At 41.0% G+C, this 20,906-nt stretch overlaps 2 protein-coding genes across 2 annotated transcripts; both read right to left on the bottom strand.

Annotated features, from left to right (window-relative positions):
• Positions 1-2: 2 nt before the first annotated feature.
• LOC144645224 (uncharacterized) lies at positions 3-415 on the bottom strand. Its single transcript, XM_078504723.1, has one exon. It carries the CDS (start codon positions 412-414, stop codon positions 43-45), a length of 372 nt encoding a protein of 123 aa, XP_078360849.1. The 5' UTR covers position 415; the 3' UTR covers positions 3-42.
• On the bottom strand, positions 313-20,819 carry LOC144645080 (uncharacterized). Its single transcript, XM_078504544.1, is given in 8 exon segments — positions 313-2,977; positions 2,979-5,224; positions 6,229-6,666; positions 7,977-8,843; positions 9,668-9,940; positions 12,119-12,346; positions 13,429-17,178; positions 18,496-20,819. Coding segments are annotated over 8 exon segments (12,279 nt in total). The 5' UTR covers positions 20,663-20,819; the 3' UTR covers positions 313-667.
• Between the last annotated feature and the right edge of the window lie 87 nt (positions 20,820-20,906).

Raw genomic sequence — 20,906 nt, 5'->3', positions numbered from 1 at the left:
GTTCAGTTGCTTGAAGCTCCTTTGTCACCTTCTTCTTTCCTTTCAGCATTTTCCACAGGCTTGTTCTTCTTGTTCAGTTGCTCGAGGTCCACCCTCACCTTCCACTTGTTTCTTCTCATCTTCTCCAACAGCCTGCTCTTGTTCTTGTACAGATGCTTGAAGTCCATTTTCACTCTTCAACTTTCTTTTCATCATTTCCTCCACAGCTAGTTCTTCCTGTTCTTCAGCTGCTTGAGGTCCACCCTCACCTTCCTCCTGTTTCTTTTCATCTTCTACAACAGCCTGCTCTTGTTCTTGTTCAGATGCTTGAAGTTCATTTTCACCTTCATCTTTCTTTTCATTTTCCTCCACAGCTTGTTCTTCTTGTTCAGTTGCTTGAGGTCCACCCTCACCTTCCTGTTGTATCTTTCTCATCTTCTCCAACAGCTTGCTCTTGTTCTTGTTCAGATGCTTCAAGATCACTTTCACCTTCTTCTTTCTTTCTCAGCATTTTCTTTCACAGCTTGTTCTTCTTGTTCAATTCGCTTGAGGTCCACCCTCACCTTCCTCTTGTTTCTTTTCATCTTCTCCAACAGCCTGCTCTTGTTCTTGTTCAGTTGCTTGAAGTCCCTTGTCACCTTCTTCTTTCAAATTATTTTCAGCATTTTCCACAGCTTGCTCTTCTTGTTCAGTTGCTTGACATCCATCCTTCGTCTTCTTTGTTTTCTGCGTTTTTCAGAGCTTGTTCTTCTTTTTCTTCAAGTTGTTGCAATATTTCTTCCTCTTTTACACCTTCATGGCCTACTGACACCTCTGTTATGCCATCACTGATCTGATCATTGCTATCAAGAAATTCGTCTTCATCATCATCATCATCTTCGTCTTCTTCCACTTTCAACTCTTCAATTTCTGGCCTTTCTTTATCTGTGGCTAACAATTCCACTCCTTCAATACCCGATTCAGCTTCCACAAAGATGTTCTCATCTGAACTCTCCTTATCAACTTCTTCTGCTTCTTCCATAGATAAACATTCCTGTTGTTTCTGTACATCTTTAACAGGAGACAGCGTAAGTGGAGATTTTATCTCGACTGCCAGTCCTTCTGATAACAGCTGATTACCAATGGACAACCCGGTAGAATCAAGCAAATCAACAAACGTAACATCACCAACTGTCTCTTTGATTTTGATCTCAAAATCTTTTCCCTGGCAAAGTTCTTGAAATCTTCCCACTGCATTGCAGCTCCAGTCTTCTCCATAGTACTTGTGAGGGGGCTCAATACCAGCAAGACTACAGCATAGGGCCTGCACAGGAAGAACAGCAAAGCCTAGGTCAAGTTTCTTGATCCTGTCCAGAGTCAGGGTTTCTTGCTTGACACAATCTACTGAACGCACACAGACTTGGCCATCAGAGCAGACCTTATTTACTTGTGACCTATACCACTTGTTGTCATCAGTAAACTGTGCACAGCATATATCTCCAACTTGCAGGCACAAAAACCTCAAGTCATTTTCACCCAATGACTGGTAAAAAAGTTCAATCTTTTCTGATAATGACTTCAGCTCTGAACTGGACTCCACCAGCTGACACCAAAAGTCACTTGGTGAACTTGTTGATATCAAGCTTACGTTATGAACAAAGTCATCTCCCGACTGAGGGTAATTGTAGACCATTTTGCCTTCTTCAGAGATGGAAATTCTTCTTGGTTCTTCCTGCCCTGTGGGCTGAGGCTGTGCAAATCCCAGTTTTACAAGAGCATCAGCAATAGACTCCCTGGTTTCTCCAGACTCATCAAATAAATTAACTTCCACAGAGTCGCCAGAAACCTTTGTGACTTCAGCTTTCAGTCGTTTAGATTCGCACAATTCAGACAACTTTGCTGCAATTTCTTCTTTGTTCTTCTCAGAAGCTGAAACAACACCATGAAGACTGCAATCGATGCACTGAACAGGCAGCAAGAAAAACTCTTCTTGGAGTTGTTTGACCATTAGAGCCACGTCAACGTTACCGTAATCTACAAACTTCACTTCTACTCCTGCTTCAGACACACATGTAACAACAGCTCTATACCAGTCGTGGTCCTCGGAAAATTGGGCACAACAAACTTGCCCCACTCTGGAATTTCCAACAACTTTTTCGGTCTCACCCAAATTAGAGTACAATGTAGAAAGTTGCTCCATCATTTTGGATAAAGCTGCTTCGGAGTTGGCAAGTTGCAACTGAATGGATCCTAAATATTTTACTGTCATCAAATAAACATCTAGGCATTGTCCAACCTTTAGTTCTGGCCACTTCAAACTTGGCTGTTCTCCTAAGAAATCTTCCTGGACGTCACACGCCTTTGCATATCCCAAATCGACAAGACTCTGATTGATTTGTTTTCCACTGTCGTCATTCAAAATCAACTCTACCACGTCTCCAAATACTTGTGTGATCTCTGCTACCAGTGCTTTGGAGCGACAGAGTGAATCCAAGATACTGGAACACTCTGGCGACCACTGCCCATCTTCTGAACTGGGATGGACATTTGCCAAACTGCTTTCCAGGACAAAAACTGGTGTTTGTAAGAGCTCCTCCTTCAGCAATTTTAACTCTGAAATTGGTATCTTCTCATGAGTTCCACAGTCTACAAGCTTGACAGTAGCAGTGTCATCAGCAGAAATACTAATGATTTCACCTCTGAACCACTTCTCGGAAAAATGCACACAACACAACATTCCAACTTCAGGATTCTCAAGTTTAAGTTCGTTTTCATCGAGGGCCTTATACATAGCTGTTATGCGCTCTGTTAGTTGGTCACGTTCATCAATTCTTTCTGTCAACAATAACTGCATCTCAGCAGGCAAGAAAGCAGAGACAAAACTTACAGGAACTTTGCTTCCTGATTGCAGTTCTGGAAGCTTAAAAGATACCCTGTCTTGTGCAGCAGCTAGTCTTGGTGGAGATGCTAGTTCCAGCTTAGCCTCTTCCACTAGAGAAGTATCCCCAAGGCATTCACCAGACAATCTGGTCGTTTATTGACTGTGATTCTCCAGGATGGAACAGTTTAACTGTGTAAGAGCCATCACTGTGCTGATTCTGGACTTCAACTTCGACCACCTTCTCAACAAGCATCTCATTCAGATAATTGGTAATCCTGCTAGGATCAACACCTTGAACTTCTGCCAAACGACAATGGATGCCCTGCGCTGGGAGTTTCCGGTAAGAGTCACTGATGGGATGCAGCTTGTCTAGTGGAAGAGTCTCAGAATTGCCGTAATCTACATAGGATACAGTCACATTAACATCATCTTGAACATCTAGAATCTGAGCACGATGCCAAACGTCATTTTCAGTGTACTTTCCAAGGCAAGGCAGTCCCACAGTCACATGGGATTTCTCCAATGGTTGATCTGTCGTCACCTCATTGGCAATCTGATCCATCAGTTCTACTAGAGCATCTCCAGTCCTCACCAGGTGTAGCCAGAAGCAATCAGGGGAATCGGCAAAGAGAAAGTAAACTTCTTCTCGCTTACTCAAGTCCAAGATCTCCTTGGAGAAAGCTTTAACTCTAGTTGTTAGTTTAGCTTTACTTGAAAACATGTCAAGCTCTTGGATAGTCACAAACCATGTAGTTCCTTCCTGTCTGGTAAATGTTACATGTAGAGGTCTCCCCCAAACTTGAGACTCAAACTGTTCAACATCACTCTCTGTCCAAATGTCTTTAGAGCCTTCAAGTCGGCATTTGACTGCTTGGACTGGAAACTTTAGGAGCTCAGGCTTAAGTTGCTTCATAGATGCCACACGAAGAGAGTCTGTGTTGCCATAGTCAACAAAGAGGACTTCCACTTCTGTGTCTGAAAAAACCTTCGTGACAAGAGCTCTGTACCACTTGAGATCTTCACTGTATCTGGCACAGCAAAGAGAATCAACAAAGCACATCTCCATGGCTTCCGTTGTAGCACTTGCCTGGTCATAGATCTCGCTAACGCTGCTTTCAATCATTTCTAGATCTGATGATGTTTTAGACAACTGAACATAAAAATCCCCTGATGCTGTTATATGGCTTACATAAACCTCTTCAATCTGGCCTGATGACAATTGCGGAAGAGCATAACTACCCAGTTGCACACCTGAAATTTCCCTTCCTTCTTTCTGGAAATCTGCAGCATCTTTAGTCATGAACATGTCCACAACTGAAACTCCACCATTGTCTAAAGCCACCCTCCACTTCTGTCCGTCACGGATGTTAAACTTGGCATTGAAAGATTTGTCAAGCGCAACTGACTTGAAAATGTCTACTTCTTCAGTTGACCATTGGTCTTTAGTCACATTAAGACCACAGAGAATGGCTTGCTGAGCTAACTGCATAAATCCTTTTTCGGGATCCTTAACTAGGCTGAAGAGTACAAATTCAGAATTTCCATAGTCGACAAACTCCACTACTGCACCTACAGAAGTAACACTTTTTATTCTACCCCTGTACCAGTCGCCATCCTGGCTAAACTTTGCACAACAAGACATTCCAGGCGAGGGACTTCTCAATATATTGGCAGATGGCTCCAAGACAGTGTAAAACCGACTAATCTCCCCACTCAAAGCTGACAAGAGATCCAGTGCAGATTCAAACTGCACATAGAATTCATCTGGGCTTACTACATGGCTCACATAAACACGCTCCTTTGTCTCAGGAAAGATGGTTGGTTGAATGAATTCTATTTCCAAAACATCCTCTGCAGCATCTACTTGTCCAATTTTTCCATCTCCATCCAAAAGATTCACTTTCCATTTTCCTTTCTCAAATGACAGAAATGTTGCCTTTAACTCTTTATGTGCAACTCTTTGCTCAAAAGACTCTACTCCTGGGGAATCTAGACAGCACCGAACTGCCTGTACAGGAAGGTCGAAAAACCTTTTGCTTAACTGACGAACATCAGACAGGAGAACAACCTCACTGTTCCCATAATCAACGTAATGTACCTCAACTTCAAAGTCTGATGGCACACTTTGAACAACACTTCTATACCAGCAATTATCTTCAGAAAATTGGGCACAAATAGGATTGCCAATTACAAGATCTTCAGGACCCACATCATCAGCCAGACCAGAGTACACTTCAGCAATTGTGGCCATCATTTGCTCAAGTTTCGGGTACGTCACTGACAACTGAACATAAAAGTCCTGTTGGCTTTCAGTGTGGACAACATAGACATCTTCTGTCTGGCCTATTTGCAAAGCTTGCTCCTTCAAGGTTACAGCTTCTTGTGCTGAGTTGAAAATAAAGAAAATGGGGCCTAGCTTAGGAAATAATAAACAAAAAATACTTTATTTAGGCCCAGACGTCAAAGACAACCCTTCTTAGCTAGGGGGAACATGCATGTCTTCCTTCACCCCATAGGAGATAGATCTCTGAGATTCAAGCAAAACAATTTCAGCCATACTTTTTTCAAAACAATTTTTCCTTTATAATATTTACTTTTCAGAGATATTGGTATATACATGTACCAGTAATATTTTGCTTCAAAATTTGGGGATGAAGGAAGAGGCACCAAAAGAGAGAGTAACTACCCCCTCCTTTGTTGAGCTTTTAAAACACAGGTGCTGTGTTAGACTTACTCTGTTTTACAAGCAGTGCTCCAAGCTCAAGATTTTCAAAAGTCACATTTTGGCAACTTCCTTTTGTAAAATATTTTGGTCGCCAAAAGCAAAGTGTTTTAACAGCGGGACACCTCATGTAACTTTATAGGAGGTACATGTAATATCGAATTGAAAGTAAGCTGACTTGAAAGCTTTCGAAGATTCCGATGTAGCAATTGTTCAGCTGCATTCAAGAGTACTGTATTTTGTTGATCTGTTCTAATTATCAAGCAGAATAGTAAACGAATGATTGACAAAACAGGTAAGGAAAATAAAAATTCAAAACAAGTTTATTCCCATGAAATACGGTGAAACAATGAAACCTAAGTGTGGTTTTCAAATTAATGCCAGCTTCATTATCAAAGACAACAAACAGCACAACAAACAGCTCAGTCTAAGCCAAGATCAATTCATACTTAATGCAAACAGATAAGCAAGAAGCCCGATTGAAATATTTTTACTTGTAATGGAAATTTTGTGGTCAAATTTTTTGGCTTAGTAGTTATACTGCAAAAAACAAATGTTGGTGGCTAGCCAGCTCTTTGCGCTGCACTGGTCATCACTGGCGACTTGTTCGGAAATTTTAGTCGCAGCTTGGAGCGCTGACAAAAAGAAATATTATTATGACCATTACCTGCTCCTGGAATACTGCTAAGCACTTCTGCACTGAAACAACGTGCATCATCATTAAACACCTTGACTTCGTATCTTCCACCTTGGCAACGGACAATCTTCACAATAAGCTTCTCATCGTTGGCTGTTAGTTCTTCAAACATATCAGAAGTGTCCTTTAGCCACAAATCACTGTTCAAATCTATTGAGCATTCAATGGCAACTTTAGGTGTCTTGAGAAACAAGGGGGTGATCTGTTTAACCTCAGAAGGAATCACTGTCTCATCATTTCCGTAATCAACATAATGAACAGTGATGTCATTTACTGAGGTGTTCACAACTTCTGCTCTGTACCACATTTTCTCGAAGAGTGCTACACATGGCTGACCAACTGATGGTGAGACAAGACAACCCTCTGTTTCAGCCAGCTGGAAGTAGTGGTCGTTCAAGTCAGTCATCACTGCAAAGGTGGAGAAAAACAAAACAAGAAAGTTTACTGATCAGCTATCTGCCAACATAGACACAAGATAATTTCATAATGGGAGGCGCAGTGGCCTAATGGTTAGTGCACTCACTCTGAGTCGAACGGCCTGGGTTTGAGCCCTGGCCGCGAAGCTGCATTGAGTTCTTGGGCAAGATACTTAACTCTCACAGTGCCTCTCTCCACCCAGGTGTATAAATGGGTACCGGCAAATTTACTGCTGGGGGGTAACCCTGTGTTGGACTAGCATCCCATCCAGGAGGGGGGGGGGGGGGGCACCAATACTCCTAGTCGCTTAATGCTAAAGAAACCGGGATAAGCTCCAGCTGTATGGGCCACTAGGCTCAGACACAGAATTTACCTTTTTGTTATAATTATATTTCCTTAAATCGTACAAACAAAAGAAATGTATGTACAAGTGAAGTATTACAAGTGACAGTACTAAGCAGGGATGGAGCTAAGAAAAAACTAAGGAAGGTCATTAACAAGCTCAGCTAGCTTTTCTGGCCTGTGTTACTTTAAAACTACCTCTAGTCTTTGTTTTCTAGTGAAATTGCAGCCGGTGATAAGCTCTCTTTTAACCCTTAAACTAAGCTGGTAGCCGGCTCTTAGCTTCATCCCTGACTAAGTCAATATGAACCTAGGGGCTGGAAGGGGGGGGGGGGGGAGGCACTGCCTTGTGTTCTTGGGCAAGGCACTGGACTCTCACAGTGCCTTTCTTCACTCGGGGGTCTGATTGGGTACCAGAAGGCTTTCGAGGCAGCTTGATGCCAAGTAACCTGTGATGGATTAACATCCCATTCAGAAAGCGTTACAATGATTCCAGCTACTTCATGCTATTGAAAACTGGCAGAAAGAAAGATACATAGAATCATTTCATGATAAAAAACCTTCAGAGCAGTTTTCAAATGAGTGTCGTAAAGCTAAAACCAAAGTTATCACTCTGGCCAATCACAAAGAACCCAGACAATCCAGTGAACCAATCAAAACTCAAGGCAAATACACAAAATGTAGCGGACACGAAGAGCAGGAAAACGTGCGCAAGCCAGTCACAGTTGGATTAGGTTTATCTTCTGGTTGGCTAAGAAAGTGGCGCGAGAGTTTTAAACCAATCACTGAGCGTAGTAATGCAAAACCAATGCAAACGCAAATTACTTTCGACATTCAAGTGAAAACCGCTCTAGGTAACACCTAGGGTAACACAAAGAATTTTCTATATCAAGCAAAAAACTAGTTATAAGGGTTAATAAAATTCAAGACCTAAACTTCAGTTGTCTAGAAACACTTACTTCCTTCCAGCTGCTCTGTCATGTTCACAAGCTGACAGTGAAACTTCCCAGGCGAGGACACATGAGTGATGACAACATCATACATTTTACCGCACTCTACAGCAGGTTTTGCATAACCACCACTTGCTGGCTTGTCTGGAGCACCTGGCTCTGCAGCAGATTTTGTTGTCGATGCTAACTTTCCCTTTACAAGTTCTTCTCCAATATCCACACTGTTATCACTAAGATGAACCTCAAATGGCTCTGTGAGTGATAAGAACTTAGCGTCAAGTTCCTTCTCTAAAGTAAGTTCCTCAAAGAGTGAACCAGCTTCACCGGGCCAAGTGTCACCAGCAGAAGGTTGAACGCCACCAAGGCTGCACTTTATTGCTAAAGGAGGCTCAGAAAAGAACTCATCTTTAAGGATCTTAGTCCTACTGATTGGCAACGTTTCTGCATTCCCATAATCCAGAAATCGTACAGTTGGAGCACTGTCTGTGTTGTCTTCAACAACAGCACGGTACCACTGGTTGTCATCAGAAAACTGCGCACAACAAACATCCCCCACGTTGATGGAATTCACACCAAGTTCTTCATTGGACAGGGAATCGTAAACAGCTGATATTTCACTCATCAAAGCATTAAGCTTTTCCTCAGTCCCACTGATTTGACAGAAAAAGCATCCAGGAGACTCCACTGCAGTGATGTACACCTTCTCATTCTCTGTGAGTTTTGCTTTTCCAAGGGCTGCATAGGGTTTAACTGCTGAAGCAGGTTTAGAAGTGCTATGGCTAGCAAGTCTTTCCTTTATTAGCAGCTCGCCAATGTTTATGTCGACAGATTCATCTGTTGTGTCAAAGAGCTCAATACCCAGGGTGTAACTATTTTCTGTTTTAATATAAAAAACAAACAGATAGTTAGACAGTGTTTTGTATAATGGCTTTGACCTCAGTACAAATTCACTCTGGGCCCTTTTATACCACTGCATTTACATGAAAAAATAAACTTTCAGGCTACTATGAGATTATTCTGTTTTGACTCCTTGAGACTATGACTGGTTCTCCATCATAATTTTTAAAGCTTTTCACACAATTTTTTTACAAAACATCATGCAATCAGTGATTTGGAAATATTGTTTTATACTCGTTTATGACTTAACTCCAGTGCTGTCATTAAGTTTTCAAGCAGCTGTCACATTTAAGTTATCACCCGTAGCATTTTGCTCTGTATGCAAGTGTAACGTAATATTTCCACCTGTAACATCCGAGTCAACTCAGCCGTAACAGGTGTTACGGGTTACAGCCCTTAATGACAGCCCTGTAATAACTACACATAAAAAACAACCTCGAATGAAGTGGGAATAAATCTTCAAGGATATTTTCACCTGGTAAACTTTCATTACTACTAGCAAAAGTCATAATTATTTACATTTGGAATTGTAAATGAGTCGTTGCTTAAGTGAAGGTTGCTGCGAATAAGCCTTGCACCTTGGTTTCGGCTGCCTTGTTGAAAATTAACAAAAATGCTTTTAGAGCGGCACTTATTAGAAAGGGGGAGTGCTCTTATTGGGTCATAACGGTAACTGATTTTTTTCCATTTAAGACTTTTTAGCAACAGTTCAACTACACTGAGCACAGTTTCTCCTTTTTACACGCAGTTGTCAAGTGTAAACTTGACAACTTAACCACAATGCCGTTTTCCTAATATCGCACCTTTCTGGATGACTTTTCCAACTAATTTCTTCTGCATTGTGAGGTCCTTGAACCTATCAACAGTGACGTCAGGCCATTCTGCACCACTAACAGGTGAAATGGAAGCTAAGCTACACCGGACGGCTTGAGTAGGAAGCTTAAACCACTCGCTTGTTATTGACTTCACTTTACTCACAGGTACCATTTCGCAATTACCAAAGTCTATGTAAGACACTTCCAAGTGCTGACTGTACAACACTTTTGTGATTAATCCTCTGTACCATAAGCCATCACCTGCAAGTAACATAGGAAAGGATAAAGTACGGGGCTCAAAATTAAAAATAAATCCTTAAGTTGACATTTGGCTTCTAATATAACTGGTAAAAATAGTTGCCAATGCAAATTTTTAGTTGCCAGATTGTAAAATCCTCACATTTCAAGAGACACAATTCATGTGCATTCATGATGTACTCAATAATTAAAGGTTTTAAATGCATTTTAGGGTGATTTCAGATGTGGTCAGCTATTTGCAAGTTTTCTGATGTGAGAGAAACTTCTATGGTAAAGTCAAAGGATATACCATATTTTCTTATTTTGAATGGTTTAAAAGCAAAGAACTTTCAATATAATTTTCTGGAAGGACAGGATACCTCGTCAACACAGAGAAATGTAGTCGCCCGTATCAGTCGCCATTTCGAGCACTGATGTGCCTGTCAATTTGTAAACAAAGTCTAACACCAAGGGATACATGAATTGAAAAAATAAGTTCCAGCTGAATTCCAGCTTGCCCTTCGCACAAGCAGCTCTCAAATTTTGCTTGCCCAGCTAACAGGGTGTTCATTAGGCATCGGGGATCGGAGAATTCTCCGGCTACTACGTAGAATTCTCCGGCTAAATTTCAATGCCTTTAGCCATTTTTTTAATTCAGATGTGGAGCCTTTCAAAAAAATTATTTTTCGTTCATGTGAATAATGTACGGCGTTGAAAATTGTTTATATACATCTTGCTGAAATAGACATGTCACGGACATTAAAACCTCTTTGTCAGTAATGAGTAATTTAAACGTCTTCCGACATTGATTAAGCTCTGGCTTTATACTAAAATAATAATCATTAAATTTGGTACACTAATAAAAGAAAAACTTATCGACGGTTTGTGTGGATAATTTGGTTAGCGGGTTATTTTACGCGCGAAAGTCTTGTTTTTAATATAGAGTGAACTTAAAATAGAAGTTAATGCTTAAAATAGAACAACTGAAATCGACAAAGTCACGAAAGAAAACTGGACCAAATAAAAGCCAAAAGCAATGAACTTCAATTCGGAAAAAACTATTTTTGTGATGTGCGCTAGTATGCAAATTGGAGATGTTTACGATATCTTATATGAGTGTCAAATTACCGCTAAGGCAAATGCAAATTTCGGTAATTTCTGTTTTAATTATGATTTGAGAAAAGTTAACTTTTATTTATTACTGTACAGGGAACAAAGATGAAATATTTATTGATAATACTTTGTAATTCATTTCATTCAAGAAATTGCTTTTTAAACTAAACACGCAAAGTTTTGTGACTTTTGTGGTGAGAGCGAATGCATTCAATTATTTTCCGTCTGGCGTGTTGTCGCCCGGTTGTCGCCGACAGATCAAAAGCGGGAATATGTTCTCACGTCTCGTGCGGTGCTATTTTATAGGTTTTATTATTACAATGTGTATACTTGTCTCAGAGAGAAAGAGAGAGGATTTCTCACCGACCATGTCAAAAATAACACATTTTTTTGCTCCTACGAGCAGTGGTAGTGGAAAGCGCTCAAATGCAACTTCAACCAGCGGCAACAACAACAACAACAAAGACGAAGAAGACGAATCGCTGGAATCGCCATGAATATTAACCCAATCATTAATGAGGAAAAATGTTGAATTTCCTTGATCAGTTTGCAGCATTTTGAGAAATAGCTTTTATTCGAATGTTCAGATTTTATTTGGTATACGACATTACTCTTGGAGAAGAAGAGCTAGAGCTCTTGTGGAACAGTACTTGCTTGTTAATGCAAAGAAGAACTCAACACTTTAGAACCATTTTCAGGTGTGCATTGTTTGTTTAGTCGCTAGCTAGAGAGAATTAAAATTTGCTGTCAGATAACAGGAAATGGCATCTCAGAGGATTCAACAATCCAAAATTTCCTGGGGGGGCATGCCCCCAGACCCCCCTAGTATGGAACGAGCTACGCTCGTTCCGTGAAAGAGCTTTGCTCTTTAAAAAAAAATTCTCCGGCTACTTTACACTATTCTCCTGCTATTTAAAATATTAATGAAACCCCTGAGCTAAGCTGCATTCATCTTTTGTTTACCTCTTAATAATTTAGTCAACACAAAACTTGTCCAGACGGACTCTTGCCCATCGGGGAAGTGAACAGAAAATGTTACTAATCAGGCAGGAAAATATTACACTTTTTTGGATTAAACATGCAACAAACCTTCATAAAGGACTGCGCAATCCATTCCAGCTTCAGGGCTGGCAATTACTTGTTCCTCATCTCCTACTGCTTCATAGTATTCTTGGAGTTGATCCATCAACTGCGACAGCTTCTCTTTATGATCAGCTGTCGCAATCTGGCAGTAAAATTTGTGTGGACTGAAACATGCAGTGGGGCAAAGCTGGACAAATGAGCCAACAGAAATTCCTGAAGCCAGACAGGTCCAACCTTAAAAAAAGACAGGAATGCTCACTTAGTACACTAACTAGCACAATTACCGGTAACCCATTTTTTGCACCACCAGCTGGAAAAACTGCAAAAGACTAGGGCTTCAGGAGTGTTTTTTTTTTTTTCACTAACCATTCAAAGACTAATAACAGAAATAAATTATTTTAGGGGCATAGTAGAAAGCATATCACATCTTGTAAATGCTAGGATTTTATCTTCTTGACAAATTGCTCGGAAGAATCATTTCCTCGATGTTGTTGTTTTCAAATTCATGTAAGCTTTTCAGGAACTGGCTGGAATCGATTTTTACTGTTATAATAATGGCAAATTCTGCAGAGGTTTTAGCAACCCGTTTAAAGACAGGTAAACAGAAGCATGAATACTTGCTCCTGTTCTTCCTTATTGTATACTATCTTGACATTACATCCTACTTATCAAAATAAAAAATAAAAAACATGTATATCTTTTTGGGAAAATAGTGCAGAAAATGTAGTCTGCAAAATAATTTTTTGCTTGTCAAAGGGAGTAAAATGGTTGCAGATCAGACAATTGCAGTCTGTATCAGAAACCATGTAATGAATGAAAAACTGTTGGATTCCAGTTCCCAGGTTTGTCCACAGAGTAAAAGGACAATCCCGGTGGGCAACCAGGTATCCAGTTGATCTGCCTCCCCTTAAATAACCCCCTACAGTTGGATTTCGTAGGCGGCGGTAAGACAAGAGGCTCACTGAAGCTAACTTCTAAGAAATGACCATATTTTTTAAGGAATGACCTTAGTAAATCCATGTGGGATGGTGGCCATCTGGCTGTGAAATGTCTATCACTAATTAAGTGGTTGCAGATATTACTGATACAGTTACACCAGCAGTGATAAATGTTTTACTACACGCCATCAGTTTTTAGAAAAGTTGTTCTATCCAAATAATTATATAACTTTAACTCTGGGTCTACTCGCCCCCTTTGACCAACAAACTGTGATAACTGTGAAAACACAGTCAAATGCAAGCTGTACATAATGTAAATGTAAGGGCTTAAAAAAGATGAAAAACTTTACCAGATAGCTTAAAACTCAAACAATATACCTTTCTCTTCATTTTCAGCCTCACTGAGTAGTGTTTCACCAAACAGTTTGGAACCTTCTTTAGAGATTAACTCCACCTCGTACATGCCAGGCTGTTTGTTGCCCATCACCTGGAGTTCAAACTCTTGTTCGAGAACAAGGTCCTTGAAGTTTTCTGGTTGTTGATCTGTGGAATAGCCTTTCAAGCAGCACTGTATGGCTTGGGCAGATAATGAAGAGAACTCTGGCTTCATTGGTCTTATACTGCTAAGTGGAAGAGTTGCAGTGTCTCCATAATCAACGTAAAATACATCAACGCTCCCTCCTTGAACTCCAGTGACCTGAGCACGGTACCACCCGCCATCTTCATAATGTGCTACACAGAAAGTTCCTACACTGATTGATGTTACAGTTCCCTGATCTGAGCTGTAATGTTCCTCGAGTTTGGTCATAAGATCATCCAGATCACTCCCATTTTGAGAGACCTGACAAAAGAACTTCTGTGCACTTTCTACGAACGGGACAAAAACACCGACCTTCTCACCAGGTTTTAACTGAATGCTTGCTACACTGCTAGGTGGTTGCGCTGCTGTTTTTACATCTTTGGACAATGTTTCACTGATCGAGCTGGACAAACCATCTTTAGACACCAACTCAACTTCATAAACGTTTTGTGATTTTACACTTGTGACTTGGGCTGAAAATTCCTGTTCAATAACAAGATCCTTGAAGTTCTCAGGTCCTTGATTTGTGGGATAACCCTTCAAGCAGCACTTCAAGGCTTGAGCTGGTAATGAGGAGAACTCAGACTTCAGTGATCTTATACTGCTAAGAGGAAGAGTTGCAGTGTCTCCATAATCAATGTAAAATACATCAACACTTTCTCCTTGAACTCCAGTGACTTGAGCACGGTACCATCCTCCATCTTCATAATGTGCTACGCAGAAAGTTCCAACACTGATTGATGTTACAGTTCCTTGATCTGAGCTGTAATGTTCCTCCAGTTTGTTCATAAGATCATCCAGATCACCTGAATTTTGAGAAACCTGGCAAAAGAACTTCTGTATGCTTTCTACAAATGGGATGAAGACATCTACTTTATCACCAGGTTTCAACTGGATGCTTTCCACACTGCAAGATGATTCTCCTGTTGTCTCTGTTTCACTGGGCAATTCTCTACTGAACAAAGTGGAGCCATCTTTTGATGCTAATTCAACTTCGTAAGCATTTGCCTTCACACTTGATACCTGTGCTGAAAATTCCTGTTCAATGACAAGATCCTTGAAGTTCTCTGGTTGCTGATTTGTGGAATAACCTTTCAAGCAGCACTTTACAGCTTGGGCAGGTAATGATGAGAACTCGGGCTTCAGACATCTTATACTGCTAAGAGGAAGAGTGGCAGTGTCTCCATAATCAATGTAAAATACATCAACACTTTGTCCTTGAACTTCAGTGACCTGAGCACGGTACCATCCACCATCTTCATAATGTGCTACGCAGAAAGTTCCAACACTGATCGATGTTACAGTTTCTTGATCTGAGCTGTAATGTTCCTCCAGTTTGTTCATAAGATCATCCAGATCACCTGAATTTTGAGAAACCTGGCAAAAGAACTTCTGTATGCTTTCTACAAATGGGATGAAGACATCTACTTTATCACCAGGTTTCAACTGGATGCTTTCCACACTGCAAGAAGATTCTTTTGTTGTCTCTGTTGCACTTGACACCCCTCCGCTGAACAAAGTGGAACCATCTTTTGATGCTAATTCAACTTCGTAAGCATTTGCCTTCACACTTGATACCTGTGCTGAAAATTCCTGTTCAATGACAAGATCCTTGAAGTTCTCTGGTTGCTGATTTGTGGAATAACCTTTCAAGCAGCACTTTACAGCTTGGGCAGGTAATGACGAGAACTCGGGCTTCAGTGATCTTATACTGCTTAGTGGAAGAGTTGCAGTGTCACCATAGTCAATGTAAAATACATCAACACTTTGTCCTTGAACTGCAGTGACTTTAGCACGGTACCATCCTCCATCTTCATAATGAGCTACGCAGAAAGTTCCAACACTGATCGATGTTACAGTTCCCTGATCTGAACTGTAATGTTCTTCAAGTCTGTTCATAAGATCATCCAGATCACCTGAATTTTGAGAAACCTGGCAAAAGAACTTTTGTGCACTTTCTACAAATGGGATGAAGATATCTACTTTGTCACCAGGTTTCAACTGGATGCTAGTCACATTGAACGATGGTGTTGGTGACGTTTCCACCTCTTTGGACAGTGTTTGACTAACTGATGCTGAACCATCTCCTGGCACTAAGTCGACCTCATAAACCTCGCCACTCTTTGCACTGATAACCTTTGCCTTAAACTCTTGTTCAACAACTAGATCTTTGAACTTTTCTGGTCCTTGATTGGCAGGGAAACCTTTCAAGCAACACTGCACAGCTTGAGCTGGTAGAGAAGAAAATTCAGGCTTGATTGTTCTTATGTTGTCAAGAGAAATAGTGGCAGTGTCTCCGTAATCAATGAAGTTGACTGTGACATCTTTTCCTTGGACTTGTTCTACCTTTGCCCTGTACCAACCATCATACCAAGCAACACAGATAGAGCTGGGTTTGAGCGTTGAAACATTTTCTGTGCTGGCACCGTAGCATTCTTCCAATCTGTTCATTAGATCATCAAGTTCACTTGAATGGGCAGAAGCTTGGCAAAAGAACTTCTGAGCGCTTTCTGCAAACGGGATGTAAACATCAATTGTGTCTCCAGTTTTCCACTGCAACTGAGGAACGCTACAAGATGGCGATGGTGTGCCTTCCTTGATAAGAATGTTAGACATAGATTGGTTTGTTTCCTTCGACACTAGGTCAACCACAGCAACACCACTGTTCACATTCACAACTTTGGAAGTGAACTCCTTCTCTGATACAAGTTCCAGAAATTTATCATTAGACACACCCTTGACATTTCCAGACAATGAGCATTCAATAGCTTGGCTAGCAAGAGTTTGAAACTTGGAATTCAGTATCTTTAGTCTTGACAATGAAAGAGTTTCCGAGTTCCCATAATCAATGTAGAAGACAGAGATATTGTCACCCTGGACTTCAAGTACTTTGGCACGATACCAACCATCGTCCAACGTAAATTTAGCGGCACAAAACTCTCCCACTGAGGGTTGGGACATTTGTTCCTGATGAGCACTCAGTTGTTCGTAATATTCAAACATTTCATTCATCAGTTCATCCAAAGAATCAGTAGTTTTCAACAGCTGACAGAAAAACTTTGCTGGGCTTGATGCTGATGAGACAAACACACGTTCAGTGGTACCTGGTTGAATCTGTGCAGCAACAATATGAGCTTTCTCTCGCGTGGTGCATGGACCCATGATGGTCTGGAGATCACTAGCAATGTCCAAGTTCTTTCCTTCAGTGGTGTCAAGTAAAACAACAGCAAATGTACCACTGACTTCATCATACTTGTCGGCCATCATAACAAGCTCTTTGTCTAGCGTCAGTTCTTCAAATCTGTTCATGACATCGTCAGAAAGCAAATCTTGGTTAGTGGGACTGATTTTCGCAAGAGCACATTTCACTGCTTGTGGTGGGAGTTTTAAGAACTCAGCCTGTAGCTTCTTGATACGGGACAGTGGAAGTATTTCATAGTTTCCATAGTCGACAAAATGGACTTCTACCATCCCTCCCCTCTTGACACCTGTGATCTTCCCCCTGTACCACTTGTTATCCTCGGTGAATTGTGCACAGCACAGCATACCTAGAGAGAACAAGAGCTCACATTAAAACTCTGCTTATTAACTGTGGAAGGTATGGTGGGTTAATGGTTAGTGCGCCAGACTCCGGATCGAGCGGTTCGGGTTCGGGTTTGTAATTTGTGTACCACCCAATCTTATAAATGAGGTAAGCAATGTCAGACTACATTGTGTCAGACTACATTGTCTACATTGTGTGTGTACCATTTTGCTTTGTAATTTTGTTTTTATAATTTTCCTTCGTTGTTAAATGTGTGGTTCCAGAAAATGTCCATACTCCCCCCAAAGAAGGGATTGGAAATTCCTGGGGGTGGGAGGGGTCTTAAAGGCCAACAACTTTAAGAAAATGTATGAAGCTACAGTACCGCACAAATGTAATTTCTGTTTAAAGACAGGTAAACAGAAGCATGGATACTTGCTCCTGTTCTTCCTTATTGTATACTATCTTGACATTACATCCTACTTATCAAACAAAAAAAACATTTCTATCTTTTTGGGAAAATCGTGCAGAAAATGTAGTCTGCAAAATAATTTTTGGCTTGTCAAAAGGAGTAAAACGGTTGCAGATCAGACAATTGCAGTCTGTATCAGAAACCATGTAATGAATAAAAAACTGTCGGATTCCAGTTCCCAGGTTTGTCCACATAGTAAAAGGACAATCCCGGTGGGCAACCAGGTATCCAGTTGATCTGCCTCCCCTTAAATAACCCCCTACAGTTAGATTTCGTAGGCGGCGGTAAGACAAGAGGCTCACTAAAGCTAACTTATAACAAATGACTTTTGTAAATCCACATGAATGGTGGCCATCTGACTGTGAAATGTGTATCACTGATTAAGTGTTTACAGTGTTTGTATGAGAATCCGACAAATATCTTTTACAAAAATTGAATTCTGGACAACTTATGAATAATATTTATTGTTAAGTTAAGATACTAGGCAAAAGTTTTTATTCGCCGAGTTTGAAGAATGTAGCTGGGTTAGAAAGCATTCAGTTACGTTTTTAATTTTCCATACATTTGTCTATAATTTTTCCCGTGAACTGTGTCAATTTGCGGAAATAAACATAGACAAATGTATGGGAAATTTAAAATGTAACTGAATACTTTCTAGCCCAGCTACATCCTTCAAACTCAGCAAATTAAAACTTTTACCTAGTATCTTAACTTTACAATTCATAAGTTGTCCAGAAATCAATTTTTGAAAAAGACATTTGCTGTCAAATTACCATACAACACTGTAATTTTAATTCTAACTGCGTTGCCTATAGTCAAGATGGCGTCAAAAACCGTGAAAAGGCCTATTAAAAATTCAGTTGATCTTACCACATGCTGGATGTGAGATTGCATTCCTTTGCCCTTCAGATGAGTAGAGGTTATGGATTTCCGTCATAAGCGAATCTAGCTGTGTGGCTGATTTCTGTAGCTGACACCAAAAATTACATGGATGTTCAGTGTAACTCACAATCACATCTTCAAAGTGGCCTACTTTCAGGTCAGGTTCAGGAAATGTTTGAGATTTGAGGTTTTCATAGTTTTCAGAAGCTGGTAGGGCTCCATCCGCTAGCTCAGCATTTCCGCTAATTAACAACTGTTCACTGACGTTCTGATCTTCTTTTCTATTTCTCACAACAAGCTCAACTCTGCAAACTCCACTGCTGTCTTGGGTGACCACTGTCAGCTTGCCCTCCTTTTCCAGAGCCAAATCATTGAATTTCTGAGTGTCACGGGCAATCCATTTCGGTTCTCCTGCAACAAACTTGGGCTTGATCCTATTTAGAGTGCACTCGATGCCCTGCTGTGGTAGGTCAGAGAACTTAGGAATCAATTTCTTGATCTTGTTAAGTGGCAGCGTTTCAGAGTTACCATAGTCGATATAGTGCACAGAAACTCCTCTTGACGAAGTGTTTATCACTACAGCACGATACCAACAACCATCTTCTGAAAACTGAGCACAGCACGGATCACCAGAAGACGGCGCTGACAGAAGCTCTTCATTTGCACCAAGTTTGGAATAGTGGCGGGCAACATCTTGCATTAAACTCTCAAGCTTTGGGCCATTTTTAAACAGCTGACAGTAGAATTTTGAAGGGTTGATGATGTTGGTGACCAAAACCTTCTCTTCAACGCCAACTTTAACACATTCCTTTGCAAAAACAGGTTGAGAGGTTGACTTAGCGGCTGGCGGAGATGACTTCAAAGTAGTTGCAGCTGAGGCAGTAGTAGTGGGTGTGTCAGCCGACTTGACACCATAGTTAGCGGCAATAAGAATCTGGTTCAGTTCCATGTCAAGATCTGATGTTGTGTCCATGAGTTTAACTCTGTGTCTTCCATCACTCTCCACCCTTGTTACGAGTCCCACAACATGCTTGTCTTTGATAAGCTTCTTGAACAGTACTTTAGCTTCATCTGCCCACAGACCGTCCTTGCTTGCAGGATCAACACCAGCAATAGCAAAGTACATAGCTTGACACGGTTCCTTGAGAAATTCGTCCTTTAAATCTCTCACGTCCGACAGCTCTGTGTCTTGAGCATTGCCGTAATCCACAAATCTGACTTCTATTCGTCCAGTAGCAATTGAACTTACATTGGTGATGATTCCCCTGTACCAAGCATCATCATCGTAAAACTTCGCACAACAAGGATACCCCACTGTACACGACTGAATGGGTAATTGAGCTGGCTCCAGGTTAGTGTAGACCTCAGCCAAATTCTCCATCAATGCTTCAACTGCTGTCAAGTTTGATAAAAGCTGGCACCAAAAATGTGATGGATCTTCAACCCACGTGACAGAAAGATCATGGAACGAATCAGGGGCGAGATTCAACGTCTCGTATTTCACTTCTTTCTTGCGGTTTGACTGTCGAGGTATTGTGCTTTCTCCGTTGCTCATCACAGAATCTGCTGCGGCAGTAACACCTCCACTTTGCATCTCATCGAAAACAGACTTGGTGCCTTTCTCGTCAAAGAAAAGCTGTGTAACTAGAACGCAGTTTTTCTTCAGCTGAACAGCCTTACAGTAGAGCTCTTGTTCCAAGATGGTCTCATTTAGCAACGCCACTGTTTCGTCAAAACTTTGACCGCGAAAACGGTTAATTCCATCCAATTCACACTCGAACGCTTGTGGTATTAGCTCGCAAAACTTCTCCTCGGCATTTCTTATGCAGCTTAGCGGTACAAAATCTGTATTGCCATAGTCCACGAAGAAAACTTCACACTGTTGTTCTGTCACGTTCACACCTAACACACGACCACGGTACCATCGACTGTCTTCTTGATATTGTGCTAAATAAATACACCCGACCATGATTTCTGTGGCTTTCGGTGGTCTTGCTTTCCCTGATAACACATTCTGTTCAATTTCGGCCATAAGTGCATCCAATTTTCCCGCCTCGCTGGTGATTTGAACGAAGAAGTCACCTGAAGTCTCCTCCACGTGAGTCACTAGTACGCTCACTAGTTTCCCAAACGGGAATTTTACTTGCATTGCCATAGCTGCGGACGGCACAAGTACAACTTAGCTGTTCTCCTGTAGTTGTAAAATGGTCATTGCTAGCGGACCTCGCAAACTAATGCAACTTCTGTGAGCTGCAATTCTCCTCACCTCTAGTTTCGTCTGGGTGAATGTGGCGCACATGGCAGCCGCAGACCATAATTTTTGAGTTTCCGGAAGTAGTCGGCAATCTTCGTTAAAGGTCGGACATCATCGGATAATTTGACCTTGATTGAACTTATTA

This window comes from Oculina patagonica, chromosome 3, assembly GCF_052425735.1.
Source record: "Oculina patagonica isolate OP01 chromosome 3, crgOcupat, whole genome shotgun sequence".
Lineage (NCBI taxonomy): Eukaryota > Metazoa > Cnidaria > Anthozoa > Scleractinia > Oculinidae > Oculina > Oculina patagonica.
The sequence above is the reverse complement of the archived record's forward strand: the minus strand, read 5'-3'. Positions and strand labels throughout refer to the sequence as shown.